Consider the following 18,222-nt stretch of genomic DNA (forward strand, 5'->3'; position numbering starts at 1 on the left):
AAGACAGCTGAGTGCTTATGAGCTCTTACGACTATTGTTGCGGAGAAGAGTCCATTGCCATTGGCCGCCAGGGCACCTGCACTCTGTGCAAGTACCCACACATGCACCACATACGCATAATTAAAAATCTTGACAAAGAAAAAAAAACCCTCCAAGGACAGAGGCAGAGCTTAGGTGGGCATAGAGAAGTTCCAAGGCACTTGCTCAGCCTCACCCACCCGGCTGTGTCCCCGTGGCCTTCCTTGACAGGCTCTGACTTTCCCCTGATCTTTTCCACAGTGTCACCCCGATGTCTTCCAGCCAAGTGCGCACCAGCGACGCCTATTTGCTCTTCTATGAACTGGCCAGTCCACCCTCCCGTATGTAGCATTGAGGAGCTACAGCCCTTCCCTCTTCCCTGTGGCAGCCCCACGTCCTAAGTTTTTTAAAAATTCAGAAAAAAAAAAAAAACACCACAAAAAACAACAACAAAATCCTGACAAGTAAGAGAAAAATAAAGTGAAATAAAGCTGTCGAGCGGAAGTTGATACGGCCTGGTCGGGGTCTGGAGCGAGGAGCCAGGTGCCGAGCCACGGCCAGTCAGGGAAGACGACTGACGGATGCAGAGACGGAGGAGTCAGCAGTGTTCCTCAGCTCCTCGGCTTCTCTTGTTTGCATTTTTAAGCTTGTGGTTTTTTCCTGTGTGTAATAAAAAACAGCGGTCTGTGGGGAGAAGATCCTCAGTCCACCTGCTGCCCTCTCCTGCCCCACACCTTCTGGGAGGACAGCGCCCTCTGGAGCCTGCTGGGAGCATCGCTGCTGGATGGAGCTAGGGAGGACCGTGCACGGAGTCCCCCCCTGGACCTGCTCACCAGCCCAGAAAGGAAACACCCATGAGCCAAGAGCCCTCTTAACGCTGCTAAGTCCAGGGGTACAGATGAGGGGGACATCTTTGAAAAGAGCTGGTTTGGGTTTTCAAAAGCCCAACTTTTTAAAAAAAAAAAAAAATTAACTGTGACGAACCTGTTCCGACTGGAGATGCCGTCCGTCCTTCACATCTCTTCCACAGCTGGGACACTGGGCTAGCCCTCTTTTTGTTGGGGTTTGTTTATTTTTTTTTCTTTTCTTTTTTTTAACTTCTCCAAATACAACTTCCCTAATGCTAGCCCCCTGTGGTGGTAGGTGAGTGTCGGCCAGGCCCAAGCGTAGTCACAGTAGACCTGGGATCTAAATAAGTTTTCTGTTTCGAAGTTGTTTTTTCTTTTTTTTTTTTTAATGTTTTGGATGGAATCTAGTTGCCTCCAAGAATTGTGCCTTATAGCATTTGGGGACCAGGGGGTGACTTCCCCTTCCTGAGATATCCCTGAGCCGTCTCTTTACCCCAGTGCCATGTTCAAAGCCTCTTGGGGAAATGAGGTGCTGCCCTTGGCCCCTGGCTTGTTGCACATTGCAGTGAGGTTAAGGGGGAAGTGGGTAAGGGATATTTCTTCAGCTAGTGTATCAAGTCTTCCTGCGGTCCTCTTACCCCGCCCCCCTCCAATAGAGCCCCAGCTCTTTGAAGGACAGCACCGGCCCCTCATCCCCAGAGCTTCACCTTTAATTTATTTTCTTCTTAATGCCCCATCCCCCAAGCTTCCCACCATCTGTCCCTTTCTCAGAGTCTCCTGGACAAAGGCCCTCTGGACTGAGCTTCTCAGGGACACCCATGCCACCCCTACCTACCCCACCTGGCAGTCATCTTTGGTCCCACCCTGGGAGCTTGAGCCTGGATGTCTGGAGATGTCTTGTATGGTTCTTTCCCATGGATTTGATTTGGCCCTCATTAGGCAAAAACTCCATGCTGTCCCAAGAGCCAAGCTATTCAGCACTAAGGCATTTTGCACACCCCCACAGGTGGGCCTGGCTTATGCCCTCAGAACCTGGAGTGCTTGAGTGTTCCCAGGATGAGGCACCCTAGAAAGACACCCTGAGTTTACCTGGCCTGATACCCTTCTCTAGGGAAGACCTGTGAAGCTGAGCCCCAGGGCTGGTGTACACTTGCTTACTATGTAAGCAAGAGGAGGATGTCTAATGTACAGTGGAGCCTTGTACAGAATAAATAGTAGCTTTGAGAAAGACACTGCTGGTGTGACAGTCTTGATTTGGGAGGGGCTTAAATCTGGGAAGTGCTCCCAGCATAGCAAGGGCCTCAGTTCCTTGCTTCCGCCAGTCTGTGAGCACTGCCTTCTAGAAACTCACCCACCTGTTACTTCAACTTTTCAATTTTTTTTCTTGGTTTTTTGAGACAGGGTTTCTCTGTATAACCCTGGCCATCCTGGAACTTGCTCTGTAGACCAGGCTGGCCTCGAACTCAGAGATTCGCCTGCTTCTGCCTCCTGAGTGCTGGGATCAAAGGCATGCGACCCCCTTGCCTGGCATTCAATTCTTTTGTTGTTCTTGTTCTTTAAATAGTATGTATTTCAGGTGTCATATATTCTAATATTCTACATCTGGATTCCCAGACTGAGTTTGTCCTCGTGTTTATATGTATTTTATTCCTTTGGCCAAAATGTCTATGAGGTATATCATACTTCCAAAGACCTCAGTATCATCTTTCCAAAGACATTATCCTGCCGGATGCCATCTAAACACCTGGGAGAACTTCCATATCTGGTGGTAACATGTTTTTACACTTACTGGGGGAGGGAGTGTGTGTGCATACCTGTGGAGGTCAGGACAACATGCAAGAGTCTTTTCTCTCCTTCCACCATGTAGGTCCCGGGGATCAGAACAGGCCATCGGGCTTTGGGACAAGTGCTTATACTTATACAGCCAACCCCTTTTTAAATACAGTATCTCTGTAGCCCAGGCTGACCTTGAACTCACAGCAGTCCTCCTGCTCCAACCTACAAAGTATCAAGATTGCAGGCATGAGCCAGCACACCTGGCTCACATTTCTGTAAAAACTGATCTGTGTAGACCAGACCTCTGCTGCAGACCTCCATGACAGTGTCGCTGGTCTTAAGGCAAACTGTCATGACTGTGTGTTAAAGGGTTGATTTCCTGTCTTAGGGTTTTTATGTCTGTGAAGAGACACCATGACCACAGCAACTCTTATAAAGGAAAACACTTAATTGGGGCTGGCTTACAGTTCAGAGGTTTAGACCGTTAGGCAGGAAGCACAGCAGCATGGAGACAAGGTGTTAGGTCGCTGGGAGTGCTACATCCCAACCCGCAGGCAACAGGAAGAGAGAGCGACACTGGGCCTGGCTTGATCATCTAACTCCAGTGACACACTTCCTCCAACAAAGCCATACCTACTCCAACAAGGCTACACCCCCTAATAGTGCCACTCCCTAGGGGCCCATGGGGGCCATTTTCATTCAAACTACCATATCCCCTAAGGCGGTTTGGCTTTTACTTTGTTTTAAGGTGTTGGAGATTAAAGCAGGGCCTGTGCATGTTAAGCAGGTGTTGCACTGAGTATACTGAGTTACATGCCCACTTCCTAAAGAACTTCCATCAAAATTTGAGAGCCAGGCCTAGAGGCCCAAGCCTGTTACACCAGCACTTGGAGAGGCAGGGCTAGAGGTAAGAGAATCAGGAGTGCAAAGTCATCCCCAGATCATAGCAACTTGAAGGTCAGTCTGTGCCGTATATAAGCTTCTGTTTCAAAAAGGAGAGGAAGGGCTGGAGAGACAGCTCGTGATAAAGATACTGGCTGCTCTTCCAGAGGACCCCAGGCCAATTCCTAGCAAGCACAAACCAGTGCACAAATCCGTAACTCCAGTCCTAGAGCATCTGATGCCCGCTTCTGATTTCCGGGGGCACTATATGCACATGGTACACATACACGCCTTCAGGCAAAACACTCAGACACATCTTTTTTTTGAAGTCAGGTGTGGTGGTACACCCCTTTAATCCCAGAACTTGGGAGGCAGGGACAGGTGGATCTCTAAGTTTGAGGTCAGCCTGTTCCATAAGTGAACCCCAGAACAGCCAAAACTACAAAAACAAACAAACAAACAAAAACCCATAGTGACATTGTCCTTTTTTTTGGGGGGGGGGGGGGTGCACTCATCACTACTGCTTTCCTTTCTTTCCTTTTCCATTTCTTTGGAAATGGAATATTAGAACTAGAGAAGCTGAAGTTCCTCCCTCTCCCATAAGCCTAGAATGTTCCAGGATTCTTCTTCCTAACCACCTCACTGCTCTAGACACTAAGGGGAAATAAAGTTTATCTATCCATCCTTGCTGTGGCACAAATATCTGCTGCCACTTGGGGCCTGTGTGCTACTGTGTGGCCCACCTCATGAAGGAAAGGCTTTTTTGGTTGGTTAGTTGGTTGGTTGGTTGGTTGGTTGGTTGGTTGGTTGGTTGGTTGGTTGGTTTGGTTTGGTTTTGGTTTTGGTTTTGGTTTTCAAGACAGGGTTTCTCTGTGTAGCCTTAGCTGTCCTGGAACTCACTTGGTAGACCTGGTTGGCCTCAAACTCCCAGAGATCCACCTGCTTCTGCCTCCCAAATGTTGGGAATAATGGGAATAAAGGCGTGCACCACTAGGCCCAATTTGGAAGACAACTTTTTTGTTTGTTTGTTTGTTTGTTTTGTTTTTCGAGACAGGGTTTCTCTGTGTAGCTTTGCGCCTTTCCTGGAACTCGCTTTGGAGACCAGGCTGGCCTCGAACTCACAGAGATCCACCTGCCTCTGCCTCCCGAGTGCTGGGATTAAAGGCGTGCGCCACCACCGCCCGGCGGAAGACAACTTTTTAGTCTGGGGATTTCATGACAGTGAGGAAGAAAGAAGATGATGTAACTTTTACTCTGAGACATGATGTCATATGGTCCGGGTGGCCCTTGAGCTGCCTAAGGCCTAGGATGAGCTAAATCTGGTCTCCAGCTTCTACTTCTGCAGGGGCTGGGATTCCATTACAGGTCTGTGTGCCTTCCCCATCCCATTTTAGTTGACATTGGGAATTGAACCCAGGGCTTCTGGTATGCTGTACTGAGCCCCAAACCACACCAGCAGCATAAGAAAGATTTAAATAAACTCTGTGGCTTCTCTCTGAGGGACTTGGACTTCCCTGTCCACCCCGGGAATGGCAGGACCTAGGATGAGACGTCTACAGGCTGGTGGCTTCTCCCAGTCAGCCACAGGTAAACAATGTCCTCTTCTAAATAGAAAATGGCTCTCAGCCAAGTGATGGTGCCTGGCTTTCAGGGGTGGTAGAAGCCACCCTGTGCATTCTGTTCTCCAGAGAACAGACTGTAACAAAGTAGGGACTCAAGCCCTGGCCCTTGCTCCCAGCTTTCCTTTCTCTGCTTGGCCAGCGGTGCCATCTCATCCCCATGGCAACGGTCCCCAGGACTGCACCAAACCCCAAACACAAGCAGGTCTGTCGTCGCATTTCTTTGTGATCTGCTTCGCCTCCTAGCAACTTGGATTATTTCGCCATTCTTAACCGGTGTTCCTGCAGGCCCTGGCTGAGAGAGGAGCTGCCTCTGCAGTTGCTTTTGTGACCTTGAACAAGATCCTCCCCTCTGTAGGCCTCCCAGCCTCACGGGGACGGAAGGCCTCTGCTCAGGTATTTTCATGCTAAGTCACTTTTCCTCCAAATACACACTTGAATTGGGACTTACACACCCAAGGTTCCCTGGCCCAGTTTATAGGTTATTTTTGTTGTTTGTTTGTTTCTTTTACATTTACCTATTCTAGGAGGACAGCGTGTGCACACCACGGCGTATGGCTGGAACTTCTGAGAGTCCTTTCTTTTCTTCCATCATGTCAGTTTCTGGAATCAAATTCAAGGTTTGGCAGCAAGTGTCCTTATCGAAACCGATAACAAGGAAATGCAAGGACAGATCTACTTGTACTGGAGATCTGGTACGGTACTAGCCATCTCTCCAGCCTCAGAGTTCGTTTTTGATGGATCAATGCTCAACCCAATTCATATTTCATGGATCTTTAGAGTTGGGGACTTAGAGGCCACCTGTCACTTTGACAATGAGGGTACTGAAGGCTGAAGACCCGCCAAAGGCCACACCACCTGGCTGTGGGAGAAGCAAGATGGAGCTCACCTAGTTCTTGCTCCACCTGAAGCCTTTTGGTTGAATTGGGGACAGCATTTGGCAGGACTCTCCTCAGAACTGTCCTACCTTATTAGGAAGCGACGGGAACCACCATGTAAGATGCACACATGCCCAGCAGCAAAGCCTGCAGGAGCTAGCTGAGCCCTGCTAGGTCTATTTGAGCTGGACACTTCCAAGGGTCCCCACCCTTCAACTCTCATGGGCACCAACAACCACCTGTGTGGGTTGCCTAGGACAGGAGGAAGTGGCCAGCAATCACAGCTCGGGGTGATGTGACCTCCCTGGGCCCAGTTTCCTCGTCTGTAAGCTGATTATGATAATACCAGCTCAGAGCTAGGAGATTGCTTAGAAAAAGTGTGGCACATAGTAGGTACTCTGTGGGGGGGGCGGGGGAGAAATCTTTTTCTCATTGTTATGATCAAATACCCATCAAGAAGCAACTCATGGCCAGAGAACTACTCAGTGGGTACCTAAAGCACTTACTGCACAAGCCTGGGGACCTGACTTCAATCCCCATTGGGGAAGGAGGGAGCTGGCTCCTCAAAGTTGACCTGTGACCTCCACATTCACACCTGCATGTGTATTTGTGTGCATACACACACATCTTTTATTAGGTAATATTACTACATCATTATGCATTTTTAGATAATAATGCAGTTGTTTTTTTAATTAGAACTGGGTTGGCAAGATAGTTCAGCAAGTAAAGGCCCTTGTCTCCAAACCTGGCAACTTAAATTCAACAACCCCTGAACCCACATGGTAGAAGAAGAGACTCACTCCTGGCCTCCGTAGGCATCTGTACACATCTGGTTCAGGCATACATACACTATATACATAAATAAAAATAAATCTTGAAGGGAAAAAAGACCATATCTCAAAAAGCTGCCAAGAAAGAGGATGCCATGGCTGGAATAGCAGCCTCCTTGGTAGACTACATGGGTTGCCCTCAGGACCTTGGAGACGATTTTCTAGAGATCTTCATGCCTCTGCTGTCAATGCTGTCCCCAACCTGGGCTCCAGACAGGTATGTGGGTGCCTTTGGGAATCCCCTGGCAGTGGCCAGGGTTCACATTGGCCATGTCATCTTATCCATCCGCATTAATCTATAGAATAAAAAAACAAGTCCTTGAGCCCTTGTGTAGAGACAAGTTCAAGTCCCCTGGCTGCCAGAAGATTCACATCTCTAAGAAGTGGGGCTTCACTAAGTGGCAGCTGAGACACGGCTCATCCCTGATGGCTGTGGAGTCAGTCACGGTCCCTGGACAAGTGATGGGCCCTGTTCACAGACGGCTTCCACTGTGCTGCCCTATACCCCACCAAGTCATGACTGTAATAAACCCTACCCAATCTGAGTTGGGGATGGAGAGGAGGGGGAGTCTCTGAGCCCCACTTTGAAACTGCTTCTGCTAAGTCATGTGCTACAAAGATAAGGATGACCAGCTCCATCAGCCCACTTCATCACCCAGCCAGGCCTGATGCCCACAACCTCTAGTGAATAATCACACCATAGGGCTCACCCCCTCCCCAAAACTCACCATCTACAAAGCCCAGTGCAGGCTGTCTGTGGGTTCTAGTCCGGTCTCTCTCCCCTCTCTCTCTCTCTTCTCTCTCTCCTCTCCCTCCTCTCTCTCTCCTCTCTCTCTCTCTCTCTCTCTCTCTCTCTCTCTCTCTCTCTCCTCTCTCCAGGGTCTCACTATGTAGCTCTGGCTGTCCTGGAACTCACTACATAGACCAGGCTGGACCTGAATTCACAGAGATCTGTCTGCCTCTACCTCCCAAGTGCTGGAATTAAAAGTGTGAGCCACCATACTTGGCTGTCCAGGACTGCTGGACTCCAAGTTCAGAGTCCAGGAGAAGCTTGAGGCCTAGACAGAAGCAGCCAGGCCGCTGAGAAGGCACTGGACAAAGGCTCCTTTCCTGAGTGCAGAGACAGCCGTCTTAGGCTCACAGATCTGTCTGCCCCTTCCACTCTCCTAACACAGCGTGGCCCCCTCTAGAGTAAAGTTGTATCCATACAAAACACATGCTTTTAACTCTTTAAAGTTTTAACTCTTTATCTTTTCTGTTGTGTGACATCTCAGAGCCTTAGTAGCGACTTTTGTAAAATGGTTATGATACCCCGTTGAGTTACGTATGAAATGAGAGAAAACAATATGTAAGACCTCTTGCCCAGGGTCTAAAACATCACAGACATTCTACAAGTAGTGGCTGGAAACGTGAAGTTGTTTCCAGACTCTCAGCCCAGCCCAGCACTGTGATGAGACAAGACAGCCGGCAGTCCCTTGCCTTTCTCCCTGGACCGGCTGCGCCAGGCAGGGATAGGGCACTGCTTTGTTAGTGTAGACCTTCTACCTCGTGACAGCAGCCAGACCAACAACCAGACTCCACACCTCAACCTGCGCACAAGTCAGGTGTCCTTCCTCCTGCAGGCTTGGGGACCCAGCTGTGGGGAGCCAACCCCTCAATCTCATGCCACGCTTTCTGTGAGACTGCTTCTCTTCTCATTCTTATAACACAGACAATGGATATAACAGGTGAAAACACCCTCCCAACAGCAAGGAGACTGAGGCAGGAGGATGGCTCCAAGTTTGAGGCTAGCTTCAACACAGAGAGACCCTGTTTCAAAATAAAATAACAACTATAACTCAACAAAAAATGGAGTTGGTGCTGTAGCTCCGTTGGGTAGAGTGCGGACCCAGCATGCGTGAAGGTTCAACCCCGCACTATGTGGTGGTGCACACACAGCCCCTGGAAACAGAGACAGGAGGCTCAGGAGCTCCAGGTCCTCTTGAGGAAATGGCTTAGTGAGTAAGTACTGGCCACTCACGGAAATACCGTAAATGCCAGTCAGGCATGGCAGCCCTGTGGTCTGTGGTCCCTGGAGTAAGCTGGTTGGCTAGACACGCAGAATCAAGCAAACTCTTGGATCAAGTGAGAGGCCTTGCCTCGATATATAATCTCATATAGATGTGTGTGTGTGTGTGTGTGTGTGTGTGTGTGTGTGTGTGTGTACATATATGTGTGTGATCAAGGAAAACACTGACATCAACTTCTAGCTTCCATACACACATGCATGAACATAACACACACACATCATATATATATGATATATATCACATATTTATAATGTTCATAGTCATCCTTGCCTACATAAAGAGTTTGAAGCCAACCCAGGCAATATGAGGCCACACACACACACATACACACACACACACAAAGCCAAAGCCAGCCAGCAGGGTGGTGGTGGCTCATGCCTTTAATCCCAGCACTCAGGAGGCAGAAGCAGGCAGATCTCTGTGAATTTGAGGCCAGCCTGGTCTACAGAGTGAGTTCCAGGACAGCCAGGACTATAAAGAGAAACCCTGTCTTGAAAAAAAAAAAAAAAAGCCGGGCGGTGGTGGCGCACGCCTTTAATCCCAGCACTCGGGAGGCAGAGCCAGGCGGATCTCTGTGAGTTCAAGGCCAGCCTGGGCTACCAACTGAGTTCCAGGAGAGGCGCAAAGCTACACAGAGAAACCCTGTCTCGAAAAACAAAACCAAAAAAAAAAAAAAAAAAAAAAAAAAGCTGGGGGTGGAGGAGGAGCGGCTTCCTCCAAAGGTCCAGGGTTAGCCAGTAACTTTGCCACTGAGATGGGGCAAAGCGCCGGCTTTGTCTGTGACCCTCAGACGGCTGTACCCCCCCCCAAGCGCTTTGTCCCTGTCTCTGTCTCTCTTCACCTGAGGCTCCAAGGCCTTCACTGCAGTCATGTTCTCCAACCCCCGGCTCCTGGCCCGCCCTCGTTACCTTGGGGGCAGGGGAGGGCAGGTGACTCCCCTAATCACATCCTGCAGCAGGATCCCTAGCTTTCTCTGTTGGTGCCCACAGCCACTGCCTGTGCCTTTAAGGACTGCTGTTCAGTGCCAGGGTCTTGACCTCAGCATCCTCAGCTGAGTTGGATTAAGGACCATTCCGTGCTTTTGGTGAATTCCTTCCCGCATCAGTTCCCTCCCCCATGTGGAGAGAGAGTAGCCTGGAGCCCCAACCATTCTGCCGAAGGCCACCAGAGAACTGGTCTCTCCTGACAGCCTTGTCCCTCCGAGAGTAAAGGTTGCTTCTTTGATAGGTAGCTTGTGACCAGGGAGTGAACCCTCAGGGGTCTTGGGCTGTCACAGGATCTCCAGAAAGCTATGCAGAATCTTAAGCCATGAAGGACTATTCCGATGTCATCCTCCGTCCAGAGGCAACTGAGCTGAGCAAGGTAAGGCTCACGTGGAACCCACCTTCCAAGATCCCAGGTCCCCGGTGAACCTGCCTGTCCCAGCCCATAAGCCTCTGTCTTCCATTCCAGACAGAGTTCTGCAATCCTGCTTTCGATCCTGAAGCAGGGCCTTCTTGCCCTCCACCAGCCTTACAGAAAGATGCCAGTAGAAGCCTCGAAGCTCCCTGGCATGGTAACCATCTTAGGGGCTGCTCGGGCACAGGAGAGAGCCCAGGAACTAAGGCGTGAGGGACATCCCGTACAGGGGTGTCTCTAAAGCCCACTGTGTCCCCCCACACACAGCCCAGCGTCTCCGGGGGCTACAGCCGGATTGTCATTTCTCCTGGCTCTGTATCCTGCTGCTCAGTGGTCTGCTGGTCCTGCTCCTGGGGCTGCTGGTGGCTGTCATCCTGGCTCGTAAGTACATGGAGAGTCCATGATCTACTCTACCAGCCCCCACGGACCTGCTCTTCTAAATGACATGCCTCCATCCTCCTTCCCCCAGAGTTCCAGGCTACATCCCTCCCCAGGACAACTGAGAGCCCACTGCCTGCCCGAGGCCTCACCCCCAAGGGTAGCATTCCTAGCTCTACTCCTAACACCAGCACCAGCACCAGCACCACCACCACCACCACCACCACCACCACCACCACCTCTCCAGCAGCCCTGAGCCCTACACACCAGACCAGTGAGTTCTAAGGGCACTCTTCCGGAGAAGGCCCAAGGTGGCAGCGGGGAGGAAAAGCCTGGAAGAGGAACCTTGGGGGTGGGGGAAGGCCTCTCTCCTATTGACCTCTTAACTCTAACCTCCATCCCCTGCAGCCTGCGGAGGCCTCCTTCCTGGTCCAAGGGGTTTCTTCAGCAGCCCCAACTACCCAGACCTTTACCCACCCCATAGCCACTGTGTCTGGCACATCCAGGTAGCCGCAGGCCAGACAATACAGCTCAAGATTCAAGCCCTCAGCATAGAAGGTGTGCTCTCCTGTCTTTTTGATCGCTTGGAAATTAGCCCAGAGCCTTCAGGTCCACTCCTCAGGTGGGTCTCTCTGCTTCCAGGGGATCCCACTTGTCTGAAGGGTGGAGAAACTGGAAGCAGAAGCAAAAATCTGACCAGAAGGAAATTAACAGAACTGACCTCTGACCTCTCCCCTGCCAGCATCTTGCTGTGGTGTGCCCTAGGGAAAGGACTTCCCTCTCTGGTCCCTTTCTTTCTTTTCTTTTTCTTTTTCTTTTTTTTTTTTTTGAGGGTAGAGGGTGTTCCAAGACAAAGTTTCTTCGTGTAACAGCCCTGGCTGTCCTGGAATTCACTTTGTAGACCAGGCTGGCCTCGAACTCACTGAGATCTGTCTGACTCTGCCTCCCAAGCGCTGGGATTAAAGGCATGGGCCACCACCTCCTGGGCTCTGGTCCGTTTCTTATCTGAGTTCAGAGCCTCCATCACCCCCAACCTGGCTTTTTTGCAGGGTGTGTGGTAAAACGCCTCCAGCCACGCTGAACACCAACACCAGCCACCTCCGTGTGTCCTTCGTCTCTGATGACGACGTCGGAAGGGTCTGGTTTCCAGGCCTGGTACCAAGCTGTGGCCCCTGGGCACTGTGAGTGACTTCCCATCACAGTTCCTAGCTGCCTCCCGCTCAGCCACTCCCAACACTGGCAAGGGGCTTGGAAACGCTGGGGGATTCTGGTTCCAGATGGTTCGTGTCCTTCTCCAGGGAGCTGTGCCCATAATGAGTTCCGCTGTGACCTGCTCCTCTGCCTGAAGCGTGACTTAGTGTGTGATGGCATTGCCAACTGTGACGATGGCAGCGATGAGGCCAATTGCAGCGCCGAGACCTTCGGTACGGGCCCAGCCATGGGACAGGGCAGGCACACAGTCAGGCTTCTGTCCCAGGCTGGGCTCCCCTGCTCCGACCCAGCGTTTTCTTGCCTGGCCACTCACGAGTCATTCGGCTTCTCTCCAGGGTGTGGAGGGAATCTGACTGGGCTCCACGGGGTATTCTCTACTCCCAACTACCCACAGCACTACCCTCACCAACAGGTAAATGCAGCGCCCTCGGGAACTGGTATGTACTCACACAAGACACCAGCGTGCCTATAGTTGTGTGCCTGGAAACAGTTTGCCTGGGAATGTACTTGGTAAAATCAGTTCATGCCGGCCAAAGGAAACATTGTTAAGCACCCAACTGCATACCCAGATATTTCCATGCTGGGTAAACACATCTATCTCTGAGACCAGACCATTTGAAAGGACATTTATTTATTTATAGACAAGGTCTCACTCTGTAGCCCATGATGATCCTGTCACTGGTGAGAATCCTCCTGCCCCAGCCTCCCAAGTGCTTGGATTATAGGTATGGGCCACCACGCCAGGCCTGGGTTTTTGTTTGTTTTGAGACAGGGTCTGACTATGTAGCCCTGGCTGGCCTGGAACCCACTGAGATCCACCTGCCTCTGCCTGGAAATAAAGGTGTGCATCCTTGTGCCTTCACCCCCCACAAAACCTGCTGGATTGTTTTTTTGGTTTTTTTTTATTTTTCCATGCCAAGGAGCAACCCCAGGATCTTGTGCAGGCCAGACAAGTTCTTTACCACTAAGCTATAGCCTTGGTCCTTGGCTTTTTGAGACAGTCTCTGTATGCAGCTCAGGAGGCTGCTTTGGAACTTGACATATAGCTTAGGCTGACCTTAAACTCTACTCCCAAGCACTGGAAATTATAGGTGTAAGCCACATGCCTGACTGACCATTCCTCTTTAAGAGGCACCAATGACGAACGTGAGGTGGCAACAGCCACACACTCACGCCTCGCCTAGTCTGCTCTGGCCATAGAAGCCCCCTGCAAGACCAGACTGAGGCAGGAGGAGGTCCCTGTGAGTTGTCTTACTTATACCCTCCTCCAGCTTTGCACCTGGTACATCTCAGTGCCCATGGGATACGGCATAAGACTACAGTTCCACAACTTCAGCCTGGAAGCACAGGCCGAGTGCAAGTTTGACTACGTGGAAGTGTATGAGACCAGCAGTTCCGGGGCCTTCAGCTTCCTGGGCAGGTACCCAGCAGGGCACCCTGAAACAGCATGTGCTCTCCTGACCAGGCCTCACTTCTGCAGCTGCTCAGCCTTACTCTTCCCACCCATAGGGCCTCTGCCTTCCCCTATTTTCCCTGACGCCCCCCCCCTCTCAAAGGGGCTCCAGTTTAAGAAGTCGTTTCATTGTAACGAAAAGCGTGTGTCTCCTTCCCCAGACCCCAAGCTCCATGAATCAGCGGTCTTGTTCCCCATCACCCTTGGCAAGGCCAAGAGCCAGAGCCCCCAGGGCTGGCCAGCGGCCTGTGCCAGGATATTTTTCTGCTCCGGGCAGGTTCTGCGGCACAGAGCCACCGCCCCACCTCATCTCCTCACAGCACCAGCTGGCTGTGATCTTTAAGACGGATCTTGGTATCAGCAGCGGGGGCTTCTTAGCCACCTACCAGGCCACCAATGCGACAGAGAGTAGGTGTCCCCTGGGCAGGTGGGTGTGGGCAATGGAGGCTCCCCCGTGGAACATCAAAGGGGACCCTGGAGGGTAGTGGGTCCAGGCATGTCTAGGGCACTGTCACGCCTCTGTGCCCACAGACCCTTGTGGGCCCAGAGAGTTCTGCCGGCACGGAGGATGTAGGGATCTGCAGTGGATGTGTGACTTATGGAGAGACTGTGGGGATGGCAGCAGTGACAACTGCAGCAGTGACTTGTTCCTACAGCCAGGTAAGGAGCCTCACCCGAGCAAGCCCTGCCGGCCACAACAGGCTGGGTTCCTACCCCACTTTCCTTCCCCCCTGATAAGTTCGTGTCTGGGCCCTTCTCTCCTCACCCCGGGACCACTTTACAGAGTCCTGGCGGGACTCTCAGCCAGGGTCAGCATTGTACACTAATGTCACCTGAAAGGGACTTGGGAATGTAGGGGTCAGTGGTAGGGGTGTCAAGACTTATCTCCCTCGTCACTCTCTACAGCCTGCTTCACAGAGCACATGATAGGAGCAGTCCCCAGTGGTCCCCAATGGGTACTCCACATTCCCTAAGATCAGAGGGGCCTGCCTACATGACGCACTGGCAAACACAGGCTCTGGAGAACAGAAGGGCTCGTTGGAGTGTGTGAAACAGTTCTGTAGTGCCTCTTGAGATACTTAACAGAAGTCCACACGGAAATAAGGACCCAGGGCCAGGCGGTGTCTTGTCCCCCACAGTAACCCAACCCTCCCCCTTACAGACCTGGCCTGTGAACCTGTCCAAGTGGAGATGTGCCTCGGACTAAGCTACAGTACCACAGCTTTCCCCAACATCTGGGTGGGCCTGGCCACCCAGGAGGAGGTGGTAGACATCGTCCGAGGCTACAAGGTGCTGGGACACCGAGCGGGGAGGCCATCGGAAGGGGTGGGCACATGGGGACTGGACATCTGAGGTTGGCCTCTTCCTCCCACAGAGTCTGACAAGTCTACCCTGCTACCAGAATTTCCGGAGGCTCCTTTGCGGGCTGCTTGTACCTCACTGCACCCCACTGGGCACTATCCTGCCCCCTTGCCGCTCTGTCTGCCAGGAGGCAGAACAACAGTGCCAGTCTAGCCTGGCACTACTGGGCACCCCCTGGCCCTTCAACTGTAACAGGCTTCCTGAGGCGGCTAGCCTGGATGCTTGTTCCCAGCCCTGACAGGACGCCAGCCCTACCCTGTCTGCCTATCCTCCTCTACCCATATGAGTGGGCAGGGCACCCTCTGTCTGCCCATCCTCCTCTACCCATATGAGTGGGCAGGGCAGGTAGAAAACAAAGGGAAGAGTGACCAGGCACGGGACTCTGCCCATCCTCTGGTGCTTCCCAAGGAGAAGGACCAGTTCCAACTCGGATCCTGCCCAGAGCTAATGGGACTACCCTACCTTCCTTCCCTGCACCTTCCCTGCACTCTTATTTGCCACGACAGCCCCAGGCAGTGGCCGGGCCCCATATTGTGCCATTGGACAGACTAGAGACTTCCTACCCGAGTCTTTGACCCTGATTCCTATCTTCGGCCTCCCCCTTTCCATTTGAGTATGTAAGATCAGTCACCAGACCTTCAGCTTTTCCGTTTAGTCAGCAAAACTGTATTGAGTGCCTACCGGTGTGGTGGGACCCTATCCTACCCCTGGGGGTCCAACTGGCTCTCTGCTTTTGGAATTCTTCACCCTGGGCTCTGCTGATCCCGTTCTCCACCCTCCACCCCACCCCCACACACTAGCCCTGACCTTGGTCTCTATCACTGCCCCATCCCTCCCTCCCTCCAGCTCCTGGGAACTGAAGCCCCAAGAACTGTCTATCTGACAGTTCAGCCTCTCTGTAATGCAGGCTCAAGCCTCTCTCCTCCTCCTCCTCCTTTCTCCACACCCCCTACACCCCCACAACTTTGGCCGGCCGCCGGGCGACACCACGAGTTATTTCCCTGCTATTTCCCAGCCCCGGAGCTCTTGGCCCCTGAACAACTGGTTTCCTCTAGGAGTTTGGGAGGAGCGCTGTGGAGCCGGCAAGGAGCAACCAGAAGCTGGAATCAGTCAGCAAGGGCAGGGGCTGCCTGGTTGGGGTAGGAGTGGGAGCAGGGCCAGCTGGAGGGTCTGAGGAAGCCATTCAGAGAGAGCAGCTGGGGGAGCTGGGGAGCGGGGAGGGGGTGAGTCTGGCAGAGGAGGAGGGTGGGTGGGGGAGGGGCTGTGGGAAAGCCTGGGCGCCAGCTAGGGGACCGGGTAGGGAGGGCTTGCTTTCCTTTCCACTCCGGTGCTCTCCCAGTTCTTGATCTGGGGCGCCCTCCTCTTCTTCCCGTCACACTACACTCAGCCCCAAAGGCATATTTCTGGAGCGGGGACCTGCTGGGTTCCACCTGGGTGGGGCGCGAGGTGGGTCCCAAGATTCTGGGTTCCGACTCTGGTCCTGCCCAGCCCACAGACTACAAGAGGATCCTGGCGTCTGGACCTCCGGGGTCACCACCATGAGACCACTTCTTGCCCTGCTGCTTCTGGGGTTGGTGTCAGGCTCTCCTCCACTAGATGACAACAAGATCCCCAGCCTGTGTCCCGGGCAGCCCGGCCTTCCAGGCACACCAGGCCACCATGGCAGCCAAGGCCTGCCTGGCCGCGACGGTCGTGATGGCCGCGACGGTGCGCCCGGAGCTCCGGGCGAGAAAGGCGAGGGCGGGAGGCCGGGTAAGAAGTCATCTTCGTCGCAGCCCTTGGGGACATCCTAAGTGAGCGCCGCAGCTGCTCTCGTAGATCCTTTGGGGTTCGAGGGTCCCGCCAGGGGGCGCTACTCCACCTCCATTCCAGTCGGCTGGGGTGGGGCGAAGTGGGCTGTGGGTGGAGGGGGTGAGTCAGCCCCAGGGAGTCAGAAAGCCTAGATCCCTCTACTCAGCACTTCAGATCTGCTGCTTGCAGGAGGCAATAGCCAGGGAGGCTGGGAGACTTAGGAATGGTCAATGGAGTCACCCTTCTGCACTGCACTGTGGCTCCTAATCTCTCCCCTTCGCCCTCCCACCCCCAGGACTGCCTGGGCCGCGTGGGGAGCCCGGGCCGCGTGGAGAGGCAGGTCCCGTGGGGGCTACCGGACCTGCCGGGGAGTGCTCGGTGCCCCCGCGATCAGCCTTCAGTGCCAAGCGATCCGAGAGTCGAGTGCCTCCGCCAGCCGACGCACCCCTACCCTTCGACCGCGTGATGTTGAATGAGCAGGGACATTACGATGCCACTACGGGCAAGTTCACCTGCCAAGTGCCTGGTGTCTACTACTTCGCCGTCCACGCCACTGTCTACCGAGCCAGCTTGCAGTTCGATCTTGTCAAAAATGGCGAGTCCATCGCCTCTTTCTTCCAGTTTTTCGGGGGGTGGCCCAAGCCAGCCTCACTTTCAGGGGGTGCTATGGTAAGGCTGGAACCTGAGGACCAGGTGTGGGTGCAGGTGGGCGTGGGTGATTACATTGGCATCTATGCCAGTATCAAGACCGACAGCACCTTCTCCGGATTTCTCGTCTATTCTGACTGGCACAGCTCCCCAGTCTTCGCCTAACGTGTGGTGAACCGGGAGCTGGCACTTGCTCCTAGAGGAGGGTGTGACATTGAAAGGCGCATACCAGGAGGGCTGGCCCCCTGGAATATTGTGAATGATTAGGGAAGAGAGGGAGCCACCCTCCTGTCCCACGGCTGGCAAGGAATGGAGACAGAGGCTGTCTGAGGTCAAGACAGGCAGCATGGAACAGTGGCTGGGTTTCTGCCCAGGACTTTATAGAGTGTGCTGTGCTGGCAACTGTGGGTTCCTGGTTGCCCCCGGTCCGGGATTTTAAAGTGGGATGCTCCTTCCTAGTCCTGTGCCCCTCTAGGTCCTTGACTCCATCTCTCCTGCTCCTAGGGCGGGCCTTTTTCTCAGAGGTCACTCAATAAATCTCAAAAACCTCCCACTGGCTTCTGCCTTTCTTCTGAGGACCCACAGCAGGGAGGGTTCTTGGGTGGGATGGAGCCATGAGGCAGAGATATAGCAAGCAGACCTAGAATAATCCACGGAGCTGCCACCTAGTTATGTAGAGGGTAAACAGGATTGCCTGACCAGAGGATTGCCCTCCTGATTTGGGGCTCTGGCCACGCAGAAAAAGGGACACATTTTTCTAATTCAGACATGCCAAACCAAATGGGATCAGCCACTGTCTGGTCTAAAAAAGAATCAGGGACTTCCAATCACCAGTGCCCTCGATGTGAGCCAGATAACGGTAAAGATACCTGCTTTCTTAGTTAACTGGAAAGCTACTGCTCTCACCCCCACCCAGAGATAAGTAGTTTCTGGGATAACCACAAGGGGGCGACCAAGCTCCAGATTGCAGTAATGATTTAAGGTCTGGACTTCTATGGTAACCGTTAGGAGAAAGAAGGGTATTAAGGTCTGAAGAAAGAATTTCAGATGAAAGTAGAAG

The 18,222-nt window shown here is 52.8% G+C and overlaps 3 protein-coding genes across 6 annotated transcripts in view; all 3 read left to right on the top strand.

Moving 5' to 3' along the window:
• Nucleotides 1-2,098, top strand: part of Usp2 (ubiquitin specific peptidase 2) — a 28,263-nt gene extending 26,165 nt beyond the window's left edge. For all 3 annotated transcript variants that reach the window (XM_052757725.1, XM_052757733.1, XM_052757740.1), the window contains one exon: nt 280-2,098. In XM_052757725.1, the coding sequence (XP_052613685.1) occupies nt 280-367 (88 nt within the window). In that variant the 3' untranslated portion in view covers nt 368-2,098. The remainder of the gene's footprint in view (nt 1-279) is intronic.
• A 7,927-nt stretch (nt 2,099-10,025) lies between these two features.
• On the top strand, nt 10,026-15,594 carry Mfrp (membrane frizzled-related protein). Its single transcript, XM_052728757.1, is given in 14 exon segments — nt 10,026-10,282; nt 10,373-10,475; nt 10,586-10,699; nt 10,788-10,970; nt 11,105-11,318; nt 11,746-11,827; nt 11,829-11,877; nt 11,995-12,120; nt 12,244-12,320; nt 13,180-13,328; nt 13,639-13,769; nt 13,893-14,021; nt 14,524-14,651; nt 14,737-15,594. Coding segments are annotated over 14 exon segments (1,764 nt in total). The 5' UTR covers nt 10,026-10,228; the 3' UTR covers nt 14,962-15,594.
• Nucleotides 15,595-15,624: 30 nt separating this feature from the next.
• Nucleotides 15,625-17,712, top strand: C1qtnf5 (C1q and TNF related 5). 2 transcript variants are annotated; one of them, XM_052757766.1, is made up of 3 exons: nt 15,625-15,832; nt 16,212-16,475; nt 16,810-17,712. In XM_052757766.1, exons 1-3 carry the CDS (start codon nt 15,625-15,627, stop codon nt 17,325-17,327), a joined length of 990 nt encoding a protein of 329 aa, XP_052613726.1. In that variant the 3' UTR covers nt 17,328-17,712. The 2 variants fall into 2 exon arrangements, with proteins under 2 accessions (XP_052613726.1, XP_052613717.1); XM_052757757.1 differs by having other exon boundaries at nt 15,628-15,862.
• Nucleotides 17,713-18,222: the final 510 nt, after the last annotated feature.

This window comes from Peromyscus californicus, unplaced genomic scaffold, assembly GCF_007827085.1.
Source record: "Peromyscus californicus insignis strain IS unplaced genomic scaffold, ASM782708v3 Scaffold_11__1_contigs__length_118956290, whole genome shotgun sequence".
NCBI classification, from domain to species: Eukaryota; Metazoa; Chordata; class Mammalia; order Rodentia; family Cricetidae; genus Peromyscus; species Peromyscus californicus.

Excerpts from the sequence above, each read along its gene's own strand:
- C1qtnf5 (XM_052757766.1), top strand. The coding sequence starts at position 15,625 with ATGCAGGCTCAAGCCTCTCTCCTCCTCCTCCTCCTTTCTCCACACCCC. Across the intron at positions 15,833-16,211 it reads GCAACCAGAAGCTGGAATCA|CCCACAGACTACAAGAGGAT; the intron begins GTCAGCAAGGGC and ends GGTCCTGCCCAG. Across the intron at positions 16,476-16,809 it reads AGGCGAGGGCGGGAGGCCGG|GACTGCCTGGGCCGCGTGGG; the intron begins GTAAGAAGTCAT and ends TCCCACCCCCAG.